Genomic DNA, 19,707 nt, shown 5'->3' on the forward strand with positions numbered 1-19,707 from the left:
CTACAATAAATCAATTCAAAACTTTTCTCACTTTTCATGTCACCTATAACCTGTACAATCCATCCATCAGTTCACCCCCACTTATCCAATTCAGGGGGGCTGGAGACTATCTAACTACCATAGGGCAAGAGGTGGGGTACACCCTGGACAGGTCGCCAGTCTGTCACAGGGCTAACGCCAAGAGTCAGACAACCATTTAAACCTATGAGCAATTTAGAATCACCAGTTAACCACTATAACTGCATGTCTTTGGACTGTGGGAGGAAATCTGAGTACTGGGAGACTACCAATACTTTGTTGAAGCAAATTTTGAGTTAATACCATTGAATGTCACAAAAACCTGGCATTTTAACAGGGCTGTGTACACTTTTTATATCCACTGTAAACTAGAATTGGTTCAGAGGTTTGTAACAGTGGGAAAAAAGTACCCGGAAAAGAATACACTATCTACACTATTCATAAAAGTGTAGATAAAGTCAATCCAGTGCATTGTTACTCTGTAACTAAGGTGCCACGTGTAGACTAAGTATCATTATTGGCCATAAGCCTTACGTATCTTAAACTTTTACAGCCTATCCCTTTTTGTCCTGTCTCTCCCCTCTCTCCAACTGGTAACAGCAGATGGCCGCCCCTCACTGAGCCTGGTTCTGTTGGTGGTTTCTTCTTGTTAAAAGGGAGTTTTTCCTTCCCTCTGTCACCAAGTGCTTGCTCATTTGATTGCTAGGTTTCCTCTGAATTATTGTAGGATTTTTACCTTACAATAAAAAGTGTCCCAACAAAGAAGCAAAGCTACAAACTATGAGTGAAGAAAAATATTCATTGCAATCAAAAATAATTTTAAAACATAGTAATTGAGATGTTGTTGTCTACTGACAAAACAAACTAAACTAAAAGAAATATTTCTAGGAAATATTCTTAGCTTTAGTCTTGCCTTTTGAGGATTTGATACATACATTTGTTGAGACTTGGATGAGTCACATTCCTCCACAAAGTGCTGTGTTGTAATTACTATTCTGAATCTCTGAAATCTACCTGACAAATATCCTCCATATTATATTAATAAGACTAAAACTAACACTGAACCTACACAAGCATTCTGAGACGATGCAAATTCAACTGAAAGGAGAAAGCTGCCTAGGAATGGAAACTGATTAGAAAATTAAAAAAAAAAAAAAAAACTATACTAACTCTCGTACCATAACATTTAATAATAAAAAAAAAGAAACATTAAGTAGTTTTATTATTATTAATATGTTTTCATTTACTGGCAGTGCTATGTTTAAAAAGCAGCATTTTGTCTTATACAAAATAAACAGTAATTTCTAGTGAATGAAAGGGTGCACGGATGTATCATGACCGTGACCTTACATACCGTCTCTGTGTTAACCAAGGTTCAAATGAATAAATTAAGATATAAAATAAATAAGTAACTAAATCACGTGTAACTGTAGTATCGCCAATCCCTGGAAAACGCGAAAACGTTTTCGTGTAACCATGCCGACAGGTCAACCAATAAGGCTTCTTGTCGTCATACACCCGGAAATTATGTTCATTGATTCTACCGGTTTCTTCAAGTTGCACCGCTTTCCATGATAGCACTTTCTTCAGGACGCACAGTGAGTTCCACGGGCATTAAAAGATACTTCTGCCGCCTGTATGGTTGACGCTTAATGTCTGATATGGTGAAATGAAGTGTAGCGGCTGTGCGAGGAGGCTGTGCTCGCTTTAATTCCGAGGGCACCGGCTGCTGACAGCTAGCGGCTAAGCTAACAGATTTGGCTTTGACGGCAGGCTGCAGCCCGTTCATTTTAAAGGAGAAGCGTTAGCTTTACAATCCTCTCAAGGTTGAATCGACTGCTTGTGAAAATGTGCTGCTTCTGTATTTTTAGCCAGGTTAATTTCAAGTCAGTGTGAGGAGGGGAACACTGATCCCTTGTTTTTTTCACATCTGCACCGTCATTGATGAGGTCAAAGATGCATTTATTTTAATCCTGAAGGCAATCTTCAATTTAGACTCTTTAAATATTGCTTATTTTTTTATTAAAAAAAAGATAATGACTGTAACATTGCAAATAAACACGTTCTTTTCTAAAAGCTTCAGTTGTCATTTTTGATACTAATATTTGAACTATTTCTCCAGAGAGATGTTGCTGTTGGCGTTGGGTGCCCTCCTCCTGCTCTTCTGCAGCCTGGATGTTTGGTACTTCCTGCGAGGGGCCCAGGTGTTCATCCAGGCATGGTTCCAGCCCAGGATACGGGACATTTTAGCCGAGCAGAGCATCGAAGGCATGGTCCTTCCACATGATTTGGACTACTTGGGCCACATGAACAACTCTCGGTATCTGAGGGAGTGTGACTTTGCGCGCTTTCACCATTACATGAGAAACGGGCTGTTCATGGCCTCACGCAAACTGGGGGCGAAATTGGTGGTAGGGGCTTCTACCATCCGGTACCGACGCTCCTTGGTCTTCCGTGAGGCTTTTGAGATTCGGACCAAAGTTTTGGGCTGGGATGAGAAAGCCTTTTACTTGGAGCAGCGTTTTGTATCCAAGAAAGATGGCTTCGTCTCTGCGATCATGCTCTGTAGGCAGAATGTGGTGCACTGCAGCCCCGAAACGATCATTGAATTTATCTGCAAAAAGAAGGTAAGGGAAGTGGCGACATCATCCTCAAAGTGCTTCCGTTCAGGAGTAGAATCCACAAAATCATCACATTTTAGTATCACAAAACTTTGAGTATTATTGGCTGATTAATCAATTTTATTCATCTAACACTTTGTCCGCTTATAGATCGAGTGCCCAGAGTTTCCGGAGGACCTCAAACACTGGATGAACTTCATTGCGGCCAGCAGCCAAGCCCTGAGAGCAGAGAGTGGACTAGAGGGAAAGAACAAGTGAAGCCACACCATGACGCTGCGTATCATGAGTGTAGACACATTTCATATCATATATAGCATTGCACGCACATATACATGCACACAAACACCTAAACATTGTAGAGCGTTTTAGATGACCTTCAGAAGTATCTCTGTTTTGGATAAATCCTACCTGCTGTGTATTTTTGTAAGACGTGAAGTTCTTTGACCCGAGGGGAGCTGAACATGAAAACTTGAACTGTAAGGTTTCAAATGCTCAGTATGTAAATGGATCACAATGGCGTTTGTAGCTTTACCCTTGCAGCTTATTCAGTAGTTGACTGTAAGTAGACCAGCATTACACATCTTCATTCTCATTCAGCAAAATCCTCTAACCTCAGAATAAGCATGTAGAGCGAAATGTAATCTTCCACTGATGTCAATGCATGTTTTGAAACAACCAGAATATTTTTGTGCCTGTTTCTAGTAGTTTAGAACGCGTTATAACTTTTCACAAAAAAAAAAAGACATGGGTGTTATGAAATACTTGAATGGATATAATGAATATGTGCTTTAATTTCCCCATCAGTATTTTGCACAAAGTTATTATTAACCTAAGGGAGAAAACAAAAATTCTTATGAGGGATGAATATATCGGTGCAATGAAGAATTAAAATACCTGCTTTTAAAAGGACAGCCCCTCAATCAGGCCTGCGTGTGATTTTATGAGAGCGTGCTTACATTTTTGATTGACGGGTGTAACGAGCAAACACGAGGTTGCTGGCAACTTTTCGAAACCTGCAACGCACAATTACCAATGAATGTCTGAGTGATGTTTGAGTCCACTGAGGCGGTCATTTGAAAGATGTTCTCATTAACACATCAGAGTTTTTCCTTTGTGACCAAAGTAATGTACTGTTCTGTGTGAAGGAAATCTGATTTTTTAAGATGTCTAATCTGTTTTATTTATGTTGTTAATGCACTGATCACCAAATTCTTTTAAGTTTGAAGTTATACATTCTCTGTTTATGTCCCACCTATTTATGATTAATTGAAATGTATCAAACTTTATTTATTGTGTTTGTTAATATTTAAGCGCATTTTTTTTTCAATTAAAAATGCTCTGGAAACTGTTTGGGTCACTGTTTTTGTCTTTGTGAGCAAGGTACACATGCAGTTTGGTTTGTAGAACTTCACGGGATATTTTTACAGGTAATGTACTTAATTTATTTTAAACAGCCTTTAGGTGATCATTTAACAGTTAACGTTTGGCATGTAAATCTAAAATTTCTGACTTTCTGAGTTTTTCCTTTGTTGTTCAGAGCTGGAAAAGCAGCATTTGCAACTTTCAAAAACCATAAGTACAGGGCTGTTATAGTTATATGTTTAGATGCTGTAGCTTTATGTATTTAATTTTTCCATCGCCAAATCTTGTTTTTACAGGAAAAGATTATTTTTACAGTTTTAGTCACTACTATATTTGTAGATAACGAGTCCAGATTAAAAATGTGATCGTCAAAGTAATGATAGGTATCCATTCAAAATCCTTCCACGTGAAAGTGCCAACAATTGTGACATTTTAATCCATTTAGAAAAGTCTCGCCTTCAGTGACCAAGGACCCAAGGATTTACAGGCACAGGTGTAATTTCCAAAATGTGGGTTTCATTATACTCCAGAAAAGACAAAAATAACGTCAAAAATACACATCACAGAAATAAGCTTTTTAAATAAATAGGTGGGCTCACAAAAGAAGTAATTTAAACAGAACTCATAGCAAAATATAGCTCAAAAAACCTGACCTTTCCAAATGAGAGACAGCTCAACCAACGGTGGGAAGTACAAATACTTTGCTACTGTACTTAACTAGAACTTTTGTTAATTTAAAGTTAAAATTCATTTTTTTCCAAAGAAATAATTAGCGCAGTTCAGTGGGCTACACACTGAACTTGAAGCATAAAAGCAAAGTATCGATCCAATCGTGTTAGTATCGATCCGATACCAATACTAGTGTTGGTATTGATACTATTGATATTTGGATCGATCCGCCTACCTACACCTACTAGACAAAAGAAAGTAGTATGACCATGTAGGCATAACTCCGCTCATCTGTGAGGAAACATCTGAACAATTATCTGTGTAAGTATGTTATTCTAACATAATATGTAAAGTTGGTAACAGTATGTTTTTAGAGATTTATAGAGGCAATGTTGATGTGCATTCTTTGCAGCACTAGAAAAGCTGCAGAGTCTGGACTCAGATCTGCAGCAACACCTTCATTATTATTATTATTGTTTTTTATTTTATTGCTTTGATGATGATGTTGTTTATGTTGCCATTTGTAATATTATGTTTCTTGTTGTTAATATTATTATTATCATTACTATACTGATTCTTATTATTATGTTTGCTATTGTTATTATTGTTAATGTCATTAATAGTAATAGTATTATAGTTATATTATTATTTAAGTTATTATTATAATTATCATTACATTTTTTACATATGTCACTTCTTCGTATGGAAAGGCCAAAGTCTTGATGCTTTTTTAATTGTGGAGGTTCAGGTGAATAAACATTACAAAACATGTTTTTGTTCTTTTAATCTTCCCGATGACAAAGTTAGGATTTAGTTTAAGGCTATTTGCAGATTGCAGATAAGTGTGTTGCATTTGTGCAGTGGTTACAGTGGTGGCACTTATTAGACTCTGTAGGCAGTGCACCAGTTTTTCAGGGTCCTTTTAGTTGCAATTGTTGCAACCACTGTAAATGTGACACCATCATAGAAAAGGTTTATTAAATTAGGAGAAGAAAGAGAACTCTAATATGATGGTTGCATACCAGCTGGACCATTATAATAACATTACATCACATGAGTAACTTCAACATGACAAGATTTCAAGGACTCCAAGAATGTTCATACAGTAAGGATAAATAAAGGTTTTTATTGTTTATTATAAAAAAGAGATTTTACATCTCCAAAGATTCTGCAATATCAAACCCTCTGTCTGCTAATATCACATCACCTGGGCTGAGGAAGTCCAAAAAACCCACTGTTACGTTTGTCCGATGATTTGCCACCCAACTCTTCTTTGTGGTGTGACACCAGCGGGATATTTCACTGTATAGCAATGTTTGTAATTAGAATATGTTTCTGACCTTGCTTTCAGGTTTTTAGGTTTTCAATGTAAATTTCAAAGCAGTCAATAATACGGGCACATCTACAAAGACCATCTCAATATCATGGGCATTGACAGCTGTGTCAAGTGCAGGGACCAGGTCCTCTTGGCAATTGAAACTGAGATCTTAAACAAACCATGGAAGATTCATTGTCACTGTAAAATCTAATTAGTTCCCAGAACAGTATTTATTGTTCAGTCACAAGTGCTGTCTCTAGTTTAAACAACACATTTGTTTTGCATTCAAACTTCTGAGTTTGAATGCAAAACAATCTCCCCCTCCACACCAGTGTTCTCAGGCACTGGTACATGGTTAGTGTCAGACATGTCACTGTCCTACAACATACAGCACGGCCCACATTAGAAATGATGTATATGTAGACCAGTGATGGGAATTAGTAACGCCGTTACTTGTAATGGGGCCGTTACAAGTAATGCAAAAAGTAATGCCGTTACTTGTAAGGGGTAACACCATTACCCCTTACAAGTAACGGCATTACTTTTTTCAGTAACGAGTAATCTAACTAATTACTATTCCTATCGTTACAACGCCGTTACCGTTACTAACAAGAAAATGCGGTGCGGTTGCGTTACTGATTTTTAACAAACAGACGGTTGAAGCTGTGTTCAGCTTACCGCACCTTATATCAGTTGCACGCAAGTAGCTGTCTATGTAAGTAACTGGGCGCTACAGCTTTAAGCAGCTGCGCGCGCTCCCGCGGATGGCAATCACTTTCTGGCTGACGTTCACTTTTTGGCACAACACGTGTAGCTAAGGGGGCAAAACAATCGCATGAGTGCTGCTGTTTGACTGGGGAAGAATAAAGTAGTCGTGGTAAGCCAATCACATGACCATCTCAAGATGATAAAGCAACAGGGTGATATATACCAGTTTTTAAATTGTGTTGATAGGCCACGTAAAACCAGAGTCATGATAAACAATATATACGCGGAGGTTTTTCCTGAATAGTTTCGTCGCGTTTAACGTCTAAGGACAGCGTTAGCAAGCACTCTCTGCTTATGACCAAAAAATAAAAAAACAAAACAAAAAACAGCCCGTTTGTGTAGGTGGAAAAATGCACCATGTCGACCAATCAAAAAATGATATGGCAACATGACATTTGGTTGGTTAGGAAGAGGGGGAAGTTTTAGGAGTGACGGCGAGAGAGAGGGAGAGAAAGAAAGACAGCAGAAAAAGAGAGCGAGTTTTGAGATGTGAGAGATTTGTGACGTTTAGCGTGTTTGGAGTGTGTAGTTAATGTGTTGTCTTGTGTAGTTAGTGTGTAGTGTTGTGGATAGTTTTGTGTTGTGTGTCAGAACAATGAGGCGACTGCTGTCTCCAGGTAGAAACAGGAGGGGTGATACACCTGCTGCTGTCAGACCTGCAGGTATCAGGCTGTGATGTTCTCCTTTATAGTGGAGAGAAAATATTTTTTTGGAGTGGCACAAATAATTTGTGTGGCATGTTATTGAATGCAGAACAGCTGATCATTATGTAAATAGTTTGAAATGGTTATTTTAAAAAGGGGGTAAAAGGTAAATGGCTGCAAATAACTTTGTTTGCAAAACTTGTGCATATGATTACCATACCATTTATATTTGCATTTAAAGTTATGAAATATGATTCAATAAACATGTTTGTGGTTGTTACAGTAAAAAATATAACTTTTTCTACTCAGATTTTATGTTTTTTGTCTGATTTTAGATCAATTGTGTTAATACAGTATGTCAAAATGAAAACATAACTGTAAATTCAGACACGTGAGGTTGTGCTAAAAAGAATGATACCAAACAAGGCAAAGTAAATAGTTTGTAAAGGTGAAATGTAGAGGGAAAATCAAAAGTGGTTAAAATGGTCAATTATACCCTGGACCCCAGAGCGTTAAACTTTTTTTTTTAAAGTAACACAATAGTTACTTTTCAGTAATTAATTACTTTTAGAATCTTGTAACTCAGTTACTAACTCAGTTACTTTTTTGAAGAAGTAACTAGTAACTATAATTAATTACTTTTTCAAAGTAACTTGCCCAACACTGTCTATATCTGATCTCCTCTACTATGTAAATACCATTATAGTTTACTGTCGGGCAATATTGTAATATATCATCTATATCATATTGAAGTTTTTGGGCTATCAATTAGATGTTGAGAAAATTAAAATGATAGGATGCATTTTTTGTGGTCATAAGTGCATAATTCCTGTTTCAGGAGCCTAACATGTACCTCTCCGCTAGTTTTGATTCCTCAGCTTTTTACAGTGTATGAGAAATTATAGGACAGACAGACAAAAAGATGTTGCGGTACACTGACTTCCATGCAATGCAGAACTATACATGACCAGTATAGTTTGTGACAGAACGATAAGAGAAAGAGTTAATGACACCAAAGTTTAAGCATTAATAACTTAACTCAGTCTGATAATCCTTTTTTTCACATGTGTGCTTAATCCTTTATGAAACTGATCTGAACCTGCAACTACAATGATCCAGGGAAGAAAGAAAGAAGCAATACTTCACCCATGCTTACATTTAGATCAGTCTCCTCCTTTTCTGTGATGTCACAGTCAGCAGTAGTGGTGGGGTTGATTGGCTGCTGCATCCTGCTTTCTGCAGCTCGGTCCTCTCTCTGCTTGCTGAATTTGTCCACTAGCCGAGTGTCTTTAGAGCGTTTGGCCCGCATCACCTCACTCGCTGGTGTCTTACTACTGGAGTTGATTTTGAAGATGGTCTATATCAGGAGAGAATTATGTGTTTCTTTGCTTATTAGAATACTGCATTTCATCAGGACAAATCAGACTATAGGCTGTGCCACTTCGGCACAAGTTTGGCCTTGGAGGGGAAGTTGTAATTGATGACATTGTCCAGCAGGGGGATGCCTATACCACGAGCAGCAACATCAGTCACCAGAAGCTCCATGGCTTTCCAATGCACAAATTTCCCAATATTGATCTTCCTGGCAGTCTGATCAAGGGCACTGTAGACGTAGGCACACTCTAAACCTTCTGACGACAGCAGCTGGACATCAGAAAAAAATAAGAAGTCAACTAAAGCTCTAGTTTTTAAAACAATATTTAACATTCTCACAAATCTATGCTACACTGTTATCTTACCTCCTTTAGGCTCCTTTAGGTTTGGTGGCAGCAAAGACCACTGTCTGTTTCTGAGGCTTCACTACGTTCCTCAGGAGGTGGAGCAACAGAGCCGACTTGTCATCCACACACAGGTGGAAGAATGACAGCTGATGGAAGTTAGAAGAAATAAAAACATGCTCAAAGCCATGGAAACATCCAGGTGACTATAAGGACTTTTGCTTTGGGCTTTACATTTAAATCATTCAACATTTCTGGGAGAAGAATACAAAATGTTTGAATAGCAAGTGTCTGAAGACAGATCACCAAGTAGAAAGACCAAGACACTGACACAGAGGCTGATTTAACATAAGTTAGCATGTAGATGCAATAATCCTGTACTGAGGTTGTAAAAAATTAATGCAAAACCTTCCATCTAATTTCTCAGATTAAATAAAAGGTAAATAAAACAAAAGCAACTTCTGCCTTTTTACCTTGATCTGATCACTGAGCTTGGAATCCACATCCAAACAAATCAGTACAGGTTCTGTCAGGCCTGGGAAAAAAGTTTGTATACACCGGTGTGAATATAATTAGGATTATTTGCCTTTAGACGCTAAAATATATGAAAGCTGGGTTGAATGAATATGCTTTATGATGAGAAAATAAGAAAAACTTACACCGTGGAGGGTTAACTTTTTTAGATTAACCCAGTGTGTAAAGAAAACATTACCTCTTTAGTTATACACAACATTTCATAAAATAGACTGGAACATATATTTGGGATAAAAGCAAATACACTACCCTGGTTTTAATCAAATTTACCAGATAAATTCCATCTTTTTTCCACATAAAACCAAACAATTTTCTGATTTTGTTCGGTACTTAATATTGGTTTCTAAACAAAGGACTGCAAAATATTAATAACTCATTGATTAAGTTTGCCCAGTGACACACTTTTATAAGCCTCATTTTAATGGTCCTTTTAATACAAAAATAAAGATCTTATTTATTTCTAAAACTCCCTTTTTGTATGTAAGTGCATGAATGGCTTTTATGCCCCGTTATATCTATGATGTGCTGATTGTGAGTTCAATGGACAAGATAAATTCCACAGGGTGTACATGCTTATCGTACATGTACATGTAAATATACAGATACAGTGAATAATAATATCTGTAAATACATCTACGGTTCATTTTCTAGAATATAATCGTGTTGCAAAGCCCAAAATAAATATTTGTAGATGTGTGTGCAGACTGCGTACAGTTATTCCCATAGTTTGCTAACTCCCGAGTATAAACGCTATAAATGATACAGTTTAACCAAGAGTAACGAGTCTCTGTCGAAAGTACAGATATTTGTTTAAAAATCTAGGGAGTAGATGTAAAAAGTTATTAGAATTCAATTTAAGTACCCTTACTTCTCCGTTAGATAGACAGTGAATATATACATTTATACAGATTACAAATTAAACGCCACATATGCGAAGAGAGAGAGAAAGAGGGGGAAAAAACAACTCAACTATAATAGGAGACGTGATTTATCTCAGATAAGGAAATCAGTGGGTAGGTGCTTTGGAATATTATATTTTTTATGGTTTATTTTTTCGAAGTAATTTTAAAGACTTTATATATAATTTAAATTCGTTTAAGAGAATAACCTAAATAACGTTATAACACAGTTTGCAAAATCGAACCAAATGTTAGATTGTCCCTAGAAAAAGAATCAAGGATTGATGAAATATTTGGTTTTGTCCATTTCTGAACATCAAGCCTGCGTGTCTGCAGTACGATAAACCTTATTTTCGCCTCACTCCCGCTCCGTGCCAGGTGGTGGCGGTAAAGCACCCATTCGTTGTTTGCCGACCGTCGATACAGAAACTGGAAGTAGTACTGTTAAAGCCCTCCGTGGCCACGCTCCCTCATTCACTTCCTGTAAACAAAGCAGTAGCTGTTTGTCACTGTCTAGCTGTACTTTGGCGTTTTCAACGATGGCTCAAGGCGGGCTGCTCCTGGACAAGGACCAGTTCAACTGCTCCATCTGCCTGGACGTACTGAAGGACCCGGTTACTATACCGTGCGGACACAGCTACTGCTCGGGCTGCATCCAGAACTACTGGGACCAGGACGACTACCTCGGGGTTTATGTCTGTCCGCAGTGCCGACAGAACTTCAACCCGAGGCCGCTGCTCGCCAGGAACACCATTCTGGCCGACGTGGTGGAGATATTCAAGAACACGAGACTCCATGACGCCGCGGCACCGACAGCTGGCCGAACTTTTGCCGAAGCCGGCGACGTGGAGTGTGACGTCTGCATCGGGTTGAAGAGCAAAGCGGTCAGCTCCTGCCTGGTTTGTCTGGCGTCATACTGCGATGATCACGTTCGGCCTCACTACGAGTCCTCAGCCTTCAAGAAACACAAGCTGGTGGCTGCCTCCAAGCGGCTCCAGGAGACCATTTGTCCGCGACATGACAAGCTGCTCGAGGTGTACTGTCGGACCGACAAGCGCTGCATCTGCTCCCTGTGTCTGACCGACGAGCACAAAGGGCACGACACGGTGCTGGCTGAGGAGGAGATACAGCAGAAGAAGGTAATCACCTCACCTGAAATACACAGGCGGAGGAAGCCTCCCACACGGAGCTCATCATAATGTGGGCATTCCCTTCTTTTTCTGAGGCTGAGTTAACTGCCTCCACAATGTGCTGTCTGGAGTGTTTCCCTGATTTAAAACCCCAGTCTGCCCCTCACTAATATCCCCATATTATAAAAAGACTAAACGTAACACTTAAACTGATAAAAAATTAAAGGGAAAGAAAACATTTTGACACAGTTAACTAAATCTTAACTATTGCAAACTGCCAGTGGAAGCAATTTTTTTTTTTTTTAAAAAGGTAAGAACCTTACAAGTAAAAGCTCCCTGGTTCAGTCCCTAGAGGAGGTGCCAGTCTCAGTGGACTACTCCTACATAGTGCTTTTCCACTCAGCTCTCAAGACACATAGAAGTGCGAATAGGTGAATGAGGCATGTTGTATATCTGTTTGCTTGCCATCACACACATTCACACTCAGATGAACTGATCGAAAGACAACTTTGAGGTTCAGTATCTTGCCTACTTTGACCCTGCAAAGGATCGGACCACAAGCCTGACCTGCTCTACCTCCTGAGCTACAGCCAGTCCTGATCTCTGGGGTTGTGTAAGGAAGGGTGTCCAGTGTAAAAAAAAAAAAAAAAAAAAAAAAAAATCTAATACAAGGGAAAGAAGTCTCTTCTTTTTCCAGATGCTTAAAACAGAAGTATAAACTGGCATTAGAATTTATTCAATGCTTTTTCTACACTAAAAGTGTTCATATATGTATCACGGCTGTCAAACATAAGGCACAGGTGGCAAAATTGGCCCACATTGTAAAATGAGTTTGACATTCCTGATATAGATTAAAATGTAACTAAATGAATCTGCGGATCACTGAATCGTCTGAATGAAGAACTACAGCTTTCCTCCTCTTTGGACATATTCTAAGCTTCAAGAATGTATCGCATTGTTTATTGTTCTGACTAAGTTTCCTTCGTATTCAAACGTCACACCGCAGTTAAATCTGCTGCACTGGCTCCCCATCATCTGGTTTTGCCTTTTAAAGCGCTGCAGGGATGGGCATCATCGTGCAACCCCAGCAGGTCCCTGAGGTCATGTGATCAGGGCCTGCTGGCTTTGCAACATACAAAGCTGAGAACTAAAATAGGACGGCGCTTATGCAATAGTGACCCTGAGACCCTCTGGAACCTTCTCTGTCTGAGCGTGAGGTCTGTGCTTTCTTTTAAAAAAGCAGTTTTTTAAACTTGCTTTTGGGTAACTTTTTGTTTCTATGTTTTAGCATTTTTGTTGAACTTTGCAAATGCTGCTACATAAATAAAATCTTAATTACTTCCTTGGAGCTTTTTTCTGTACGACTGTAGTCAGGGTTTAACAAGTCTAAATACTGCAGTGCAGCTTAAAGGTAAACATTAAAGTGAATATAGTCTTTTTCTCATATAAATATACTCCACAGATGCAAATGTGTGTTGACATTTCCAACATGCACTTTGTCTCTTAAAACCGGCTTTTAACAGTGGACTGAATCCACTCCAGAGTCAACAATGTGTCTTTTTTTTGTTTCTTTAAGTGAAGACCTTATCTAATCCAGGGGCCCGATTCACAGGGGGACGAAAATAGTCTAACTGTTAAGATGCTTTAGAGAAATGGGGCAGAAAAGACGCATATCACACACACACACACACACACACACACACACACACACACACACACACACACACACACACACACACACACACACACACACACACACACACACACACACACACACACACACACGGGTAAAATGAAAAGCTGCAAATCCTATAATTAAAGACATTTGAGAGGCTGGAAGCTGCGTTGAAATGATTATCAAAGTGGTTGCCATGTAATTATCTTTAAATCAACTCATTGTTTCACTAATTTTGTGTTGTCTATTCTTTAATTTTGAACCTCTGAATGTTTTATTAAAGTGCTGATTTTTGTTAATCAGTTGCCATTTGTAGGGTTGTATTCTACCTTACATCAAATGTGAGAAAGTCAAATTTTCCAGAGTTTTCCAAAATAAAATAATCCTCAACTAAAGGTAACTTTATCTGTTCCTTTATAAGAGAACTCATTTATTCATCTGGTATGGACATTTGCTTGTGTACAGAGGTTGGGTTTGTGTTTCAGTCCTGAAGGCCCTTTTGTGTGTAAGATGAACATGACAACCATTGTACCACAGAGCCTCCTATACATGAACAAATATTTGTCCTCATTCACAGCAGTATAAAAATCAATGTGACCAAGTGTTAGGGTGCTTTAGAGAGGAAGAATGTATTTTCAGCTGCTCTCTTGTCACAGCCGCAAGCGCCACATGTTTGAGTTTTACACCAGACACAACCCCAAAGGGACTTGTGTCTCCAGCTGGAATCAAACCAGTGCCGCTTCACTTGCTGAGCAAACCACTAACTGATGGAGCCACTTGTTAAGATGACTTGGAGAAACAAGGAAAAAAAAGAGCAACCAACTTAAAAATATTTAAAATGACTCCAATAGATCAAAAGAAAAGCTGCAAATCTTTTCCTATTTATCTCACCAAAATAAAAAGAAAGAAAAGCGGAGACCCTCATGTTAATTTGACATGCTGTAATTCCAAATTGATTTGGGTTTCTTCCTGGAATTGACCAAGGGTTTTTCCATTTGATAGGCAAACATAAACCACTGCACTATGGAGACACTGCTTGCATGTTCAAATAATAGTCATGCAAATGAACATCATTTAATTTCCTGTATATCTGTTGCTAACTGCTGCTGTTCACTATTTTTTAATTGTGAACTGAGCTAATGATTGCATTTTAAAGGTCTCAGTGGTTTTCAGGGTTTTGTTACCGAGTCATAATTTGTGATACAGTTTTAATGAGGAAAGCATTAAAGCAGATATCTCAGATCCTTTGTGTTAAGAAGATCCAACGTTCATCACTGAGTGTTGCGGTGTCTTTAAATCACCACATTATCTAATCTAGAATACATTTTCAGCTTGATCCACGGTAGGACCAAAGAGTTTAACTGTAGACTCGTCAGAGAAATGGAGCAGAGATGTGAAGTTTAAAGTTTGGGTTTGAAACGCCTCTGGAGTTCCTCAGACCTGGTTTGTGGGTATCTGTGTGGAATAAAAGCAGCAAAGAATTAAACAACTGAAAGATTTCATAATAACTTTTAATTATCCCCAGAGTCTCTGTGATCTAATCTAACTTTGTCAGAATTCTTTTTTTATAGACCTGGTTAAATGAGGTGTAGATGGTAAAGCAAACTTTAGATGCCTTTCAGTGGTTTTACTTTCATTCTGAATAAATTTCTTTTCTTTTTTTTAGTGTTTCAGTTTGAGTGACAACTGACTTCAGTCTGTGCACAGGCCCAGTGTAGCAGGAAATCTGCATAATGTAGCAAAGAATGAAATGCATCTACTTTTGTTCAGTTACATGACTTTTTATTTTCTATTTTTTATTTTCGTCAGAGGCAGCTCAATGAGATCAAGCAGAGCTCCCAGCTGAGGATTCAGCAAAGAGAAAAGGAGGTGCAGGAGCTGAGAAAAGCCATTTTCTCTCTCAGTGTAAGTGCTGATGTTCAACATCTCACTGTTGGATGGTAAAAATGTCTAATCTTTTTAATGTTACATTTGCTATTTTATCAACTTTTGAAGGTTTTTGTTGGTCTTTCTTCACTCTTTGCCTGGCGTTCTGTCCTCTGTGTCTCCCTCCAGCGTTCGGCTCGTGCAGCAGCCGAGGAGAGCGACGCCGTCTTCTCTGAGCTGATTCGGTCGATAGAGCTGAAGCGCTTTGAGGTTAGAGAGCTGATTAAAGCTCAGGAGAAGACGGCCATCGGTGAGGCGGAGAAGCTGCTGGAGCAGATTCAGAAGGAGATCACAGAGCTGAAGAAGAATGAAGATGAATTGGATAAGCTTTCCCACGCTGAAGACCCCATCCATTTCCTTCAGGTAGAACAAGAGTTTACCACACTCTCAGGACGTTGGCTGTAAAGTGTTTTACTGTGACGATATGCTACACAATGAAAATAATCCCTGTTTGTAGGGAGTTCTTAAACTTAACTTAGGAATTTCATAAACTTTTGTCACATCCAGACCCTTTCGTAGATAATCTTTCACTACTGTCATCCCAGTCTTGGATCCTGGTGCCTTGTTGTCGTTGACCAAACCATTTTATGTCTTGTCTTTTGTCATGAATGACACCCCCTCCACTGATTTCTGTTACTCACCCTTCCTTGTTGTGTTCTGTATAAATAGCATGCTTGCAAACGGCTCTGCGTCAGCTTACCTTCCTAGTCTCTATGTTGCTAAGCCCACCGTGTGCTGAAATATTCATAAACACACCGCCACAGCAAAGTCTTGGGAAAAAAAGTGGTTCAAGTTTTATCTTCACCACTGTTCCTGGTCTGTATTTAGAGCTGTCAGTCCTTCCACGCTCCACCTGTGCTGTCGGCTTCGCCGTTGGTTACATCGGACCCAGACTTCACCTTCTGCCCGGTGATGACAGCTGTGTCAGATTTTAAAGCGCTTCTGCAGGAGGTGTGTCAGGACGGATGTGTCAGCATTTATGAGAGAGGTAGATATAAAGATTTGTATCACATTTCAGTTTTTGCACCATAAATGATTCTGTTGACTGTCTGTTGACGTTGTTCTACTTTTTAATCTTTTACAGTGAGAAATATAGTAATTGTAAGGAATCCAGATCTCGCAGTCCAGTCTGACTGCACGGTGGTGGATCGAAGTGATAATCTGGGAGCTGTGCAAATGGAAGCAGCTGCATGTGAGTGTTCATGTGTGTCATATATTTACAGCTTTTATTACCAGTTTTTAAACAGTGCAGCAGTTTTGGTGGTCGGGGATGATTTTTAGTCATCTTAAATCACTCTTTTAAATGAAAATCACCATGTTCAAACATCTATCTGCACACAAAGCTCAGTACATTTCTTTTTTCAGGGTTTTGTTTAATGTAGGTGCTGCCTGTTGCTCAGACTGTACAGACTGTGATTTAAGGGCATTACACACCGAGCGTGTTGCAAAAAGCGACCTGAAATTCAGAAAATTGTCATGTAAGAAATATATGCACCAAATTAGTAATTTCCCTCAAAAAATGTATTTTTGGGGGGGGGCAAAGCACAAACTGAAGTCGACATCCTGGTTTTTCTAAACCAGAACAGAAAGAAAAGGAGATTGTGGCAGCAGCACTGAGAATTTCATGGTTTGATCCAGGAGCTGAAGCTGTATCACGACCGCTTTCATAAATATTTCAGGATGTCAGTGGAGCAGTTTGAGCTCTTGTTGGGACCGCGTCTGACGAGGCAGAGAAATCATTTCAGAGCGACGTTAGAACAGCAGAGCAGCGTGGTAGCTGTGTGTCTGAGGTAAAATAGGATTGTTCTACTATGTCCATAGGTCCCGTATGCTTTTTGAGCTATGAGCACATTTGTTGCCAAATGCAGTGTTCTGATTGGTCACATCTGTTTATTCGAATCCGAACAATCAGAAAAAGTCGAGCTTGGTTCAAAAAAATAAATACTGCAAATTTGTCCAGTGAAATCCATCCAGAACGGCTGCATTAAGAACAGGTGAGTCATTTTTAACATATGAAATAGTCACACGGATTTTAGGCGTCCGGTGTGTAAAAGCCTGTAGGGTCATTTAAATAAACCTCCCCTGGCAACAGAGTCACACACCATTAAGATATTGAACATTAAAATGTATAATTTACTGATTTCAACAACTCTTAGTTAATAAATGGCAGTTAAAATAAAGAATATCTAAATAATAACATATCTAAACAAAAAAAAATAAAGTAATATAATAATTGGGTGATATTGTTGTATACAGCTGGGAGATACTGACAGAAATGTGATATAAATATAAAAGAAGTTCATTCACTTTATCAAAAGCTCAGTGGTCTACACTGATATTTTTCATGTTTGGTGTAACATGAAAACAAAATCAATATTTTCCTGTTTTTCTAGAAGGAATTTGCCTTACAACAAACTTAAGTAAGACCAATATAAATCCACAAAAAACTCTCACACATCACCAAAAACATACTAATATGAAATGTGAATTTCTATCCTGATAAAATTCTGTTTATTTTCTAAAAATTTTAATTGTGAAAAATAAGACATGTTAATCTGACCTCATTATCTCACAGCAGAAACTGTTTGTTTAAGTTGGCTTTACTGAATCTGCAGATAAAGACCGATACCTGAGACTCTGTAGTAACCCTGTTTGTTACCTGTCTTTGTTATTGCAGTGATCCCTTCGCCTGGTCTAGACCAAAGTCACGTGAGCCCTCTCAACCCCTTCCTCACTCCAGGACCTCCAGCGTTTTCCTTCTCACCATTTGGTAACTACAACATTTAAACAGTATTTACTGCGTGTGTGTGAAACCCACTTAACTTAAGCAAACCACATGCAAATCTTTCCACTGATATTATTGTTCTAGTGTAATAAAGAAAGAAGCAGATTGAGTGTAGATGTGCTTAAAACCGCCAGTGTTGGGTGTCACTGTAAGCAGTGCTCTCATGTGGCTGCACAGCACTCCTAGTCCTAATCCCAAGCTTTGATTAATGGGAGGGTTGTGTCAGGAAGTTATGGAAGCTCATTTCTGGCACTAAAAACATTCATGAGTTACAATTTAGATTTTTATTTCAAAGTTTTTCTTTAGGTATCTCGAAACTCTGACTTGCTAACTCAATCTTCTGTGAAAATAACTTGAAATTTAAAATTATTTTCTCAATTTTTAGTTATTTTCTCATAAGTTTGAGCTGAAATTTTCACTGTTTTCCAGGAGTGGAAACAAGCTTCTATATGATGGTCCGATATTTAAAAAAAAAAAAAAAAAAAAAAAAGCAGTAAAAAATAAAACGTGGTGAACCTTTGAAATAAGGGATGAGCCAAAGCACTTTGAGATAAATCTATAGCCACGTGACAAATCTGATATAATCTTGTAGAAAATGTCAAAGTAAACAAGTAAAGTTGGACTGTGTTCAATGCTGGCTAATTGATTGCTGCTAAGTCAAGTTTTTGGATTGAACATTTTGATTAAAGCTTAAAGGCAGGCAGCGATCGATTCACTTAATCTAAGTTCTATTAAACAGCTTCACAAAATGAGAAAAGAAAAAAACTCATAAAACTTCAGAAAACAATGAAAAAAGAAAATCAATCGCTTCCACGCTGCGGGACTTTGGTTTTTATTCATATTGTTCCAGAAAAGCTTGTTTTTCACCAACTGTAAAAACTTTTTTAAAGTTGGTGAAATACACACGTGCTCATTAGTCTTTTTACGTAGCCATTGTTGTTGATCATCATTCTTTGTAGGAGGTTCGATCCAGTATTAAGCATCGGTTAAGCAGAAAATTAGTACTCCAGCCATCTTTAACCACTTTACCACTTCCTCACATTTCAAGCTAGACTCTACTGGTATAAGTTGTGGTATTTATTTGTGCTAAAGACCAAAAACAAAATAAAAAAGATTTCTTTCTTTGTTTCCTTCTTTCTCCAGGCTCTAAATTCTCCTCGGGATCCAGACATAAGCACCCTCCACGACGTGCTCACCCCAGGAGGAAATAAGACTTCTTACGGACATCAGACTTCACTTTCATACACTCACACTGATGAATGTCATTATACTCAAGTGCTCTCCACACACAAAGCCACACTACCACTTGTAATTGCTGTTTTTTTTAAATTCTGCTATACTCAAATTTAAGCAGTGTTGGGAAAGGCACGAGGAAAGCATCTGTGAAGATCGCACTGACGATGTATTCAGCAGCAACAAGCAGGACTGACTTACTGCATTTTATTTCAGTGTTAGATGCTTTTATAGGTATATTATTTATTTTTTTAACCCTGTAAACCTCTGTAAACAGTCATATTTGCTTCAATGATAATGTGGATTATGTGACATGCTGACATTAAAAAACAATCGCACTACATTTTCTCACGGGTGGTTTTTGTTTACACATCAGCTCTGTGACTAAAACGCTGACTTCAGACACG

General features: G+C 38.4%; 2 protein-coding genes and 1 long non-coding RNA gene across 4 annotated transcripts; 2 read left to right on the forward strand and 1 right to left on the reverse strand.

Moving 5' to 3' along the window:
* The first annotated feature begins 1,533 nt into the window (after positions 1–1,533).
* Positions 1,534–3,993, forward strand: LOC116315307 (protein THEM6-like). The gene is made up of 3 exons (XM_031733574.2): positions 1,534–1,616; positions 2,141–2,645; positions 2,790–3,993. The coding sequence occupies exons 2-3, from the start codon at positions 2,145–2,147 to the stop codon at positions 2,895–2,897; spliced, it is 609 nt and encodes a 202-aa protein (XP_031589434.1). The 5' UTR covers positions 1,534–1,616; positions 2,141–2,144; the 3' UTR covers positions 2,898–3,993.
* Positions 3,994–5,866: 1,873 nt separating this feature from the next.
* Positions 5,867–9,654, reverse strand: LOC120434167. The gene is made up of 4 exons (XR_005608963.1): positions 9,592–9,654; positions 9,140–9,267; positions 8,557–9,044; positions 5,867–5,972 (listed from the first exon to the last, which is right to left on the reverse strand). It is a non-coding gene; the product is annotated as an uncharacterized LOC120434167 (long non-coding RNA).
* A 1,334-nt stretch (positions 9,655–10,988) lies between these two features.
* Positions 10,989–19,641, forward strand: LOC116315316 (E3 ubiquitin-protein ligase TRIM47-like). Of its 2 annotated transcripts, XR_005609169.1 has the most exons (8): positions 10,989–11,690; positions 15,166–15,261; positions 15,412–15,645; positions 16,111–16,270; positions 16,367–16,474; positions 16,962–17,072; positions 17,960–18,052; positions 19,211–19,235. XR_005609169.1 is itself a non-coding variant. In XM_031733584.2 (7 exons), the coding sequence occupies exons 1-7, from the start codon at positions 11,091–11,093 to the stop codon at positions 19,276–19,278; spliced, it is 1,359 nt and encodes a 452-aa protein (XP_031589444.2). In that variant the 5' UTR covers positions 10,997–11,090; the 3' UTR covers positions 19,279–19,641. The 2 variants fall into 2 exon arrangements, 1 of the variants encoding a protein (XP_031589444.2); XM_031733584.2 differs by lacking the exon at positions 16,962–17,072 and having other exon boundaries at positions 10,997–11,690; positions 19,211–19,641.
* Positions 19,642–19,707: the final 66 nt, after the last annotated feature.

Source organism: Oreochromis aureus, linkage group 18 (assembly GCF_013358895.1).
Source record: "Oreochromis aureus strain Israel breed Guangdong linkage group 18, ZZ_aureus, whole genome shotgun sequence".
Lineage (NCBI taxonomy): Eukaryota > Metazoa > Chordata > Actinopteri > Cichliformes > Cichlidae > Oreochromis > Oreochromis aureus.

Excerpts from the sequence above, each read along its gene's own strand:
- LOC116315307 (XM_031733574.2), top strand. The coding sequence starts at position 2,145 with ATGTTGCTGTTGGCGTTGGGTGCCCTCCTCCTGCTCTTCTGCAGCCTG. Across the intron at positions 2,646-2,789 it reads AATTTATCTGCAAAAAGAAG|ATCGAGTGCCCAGAGTTTCC; the intron begins GTAAGGGAAGTG and ends GTCCGCTTATAG.
- LOC116315316 (XM_031733584.2), top strand. The coding sequence starts at position 11,091 with ATGGCTCAAGGCGGGCTGCTCCTGGACAAGGACCAGTTCAACTGCTCC. Across the intron at positions 16,271-16,366 it reads TGTCAGCATTTATGAGAGAG|TGAGAAATATAGTAATTGTA; the intron begins GTAGATATAAAG and ends AATCTTTTACAG. Across the intron at positions 18,053-19,210 it reads GTTTTCCTTCTCACCATTTG|GCTCTAAATTCTCCTCGGGA; the intron begins GTAACTACAACA and ends TTCTTTCTCCAG.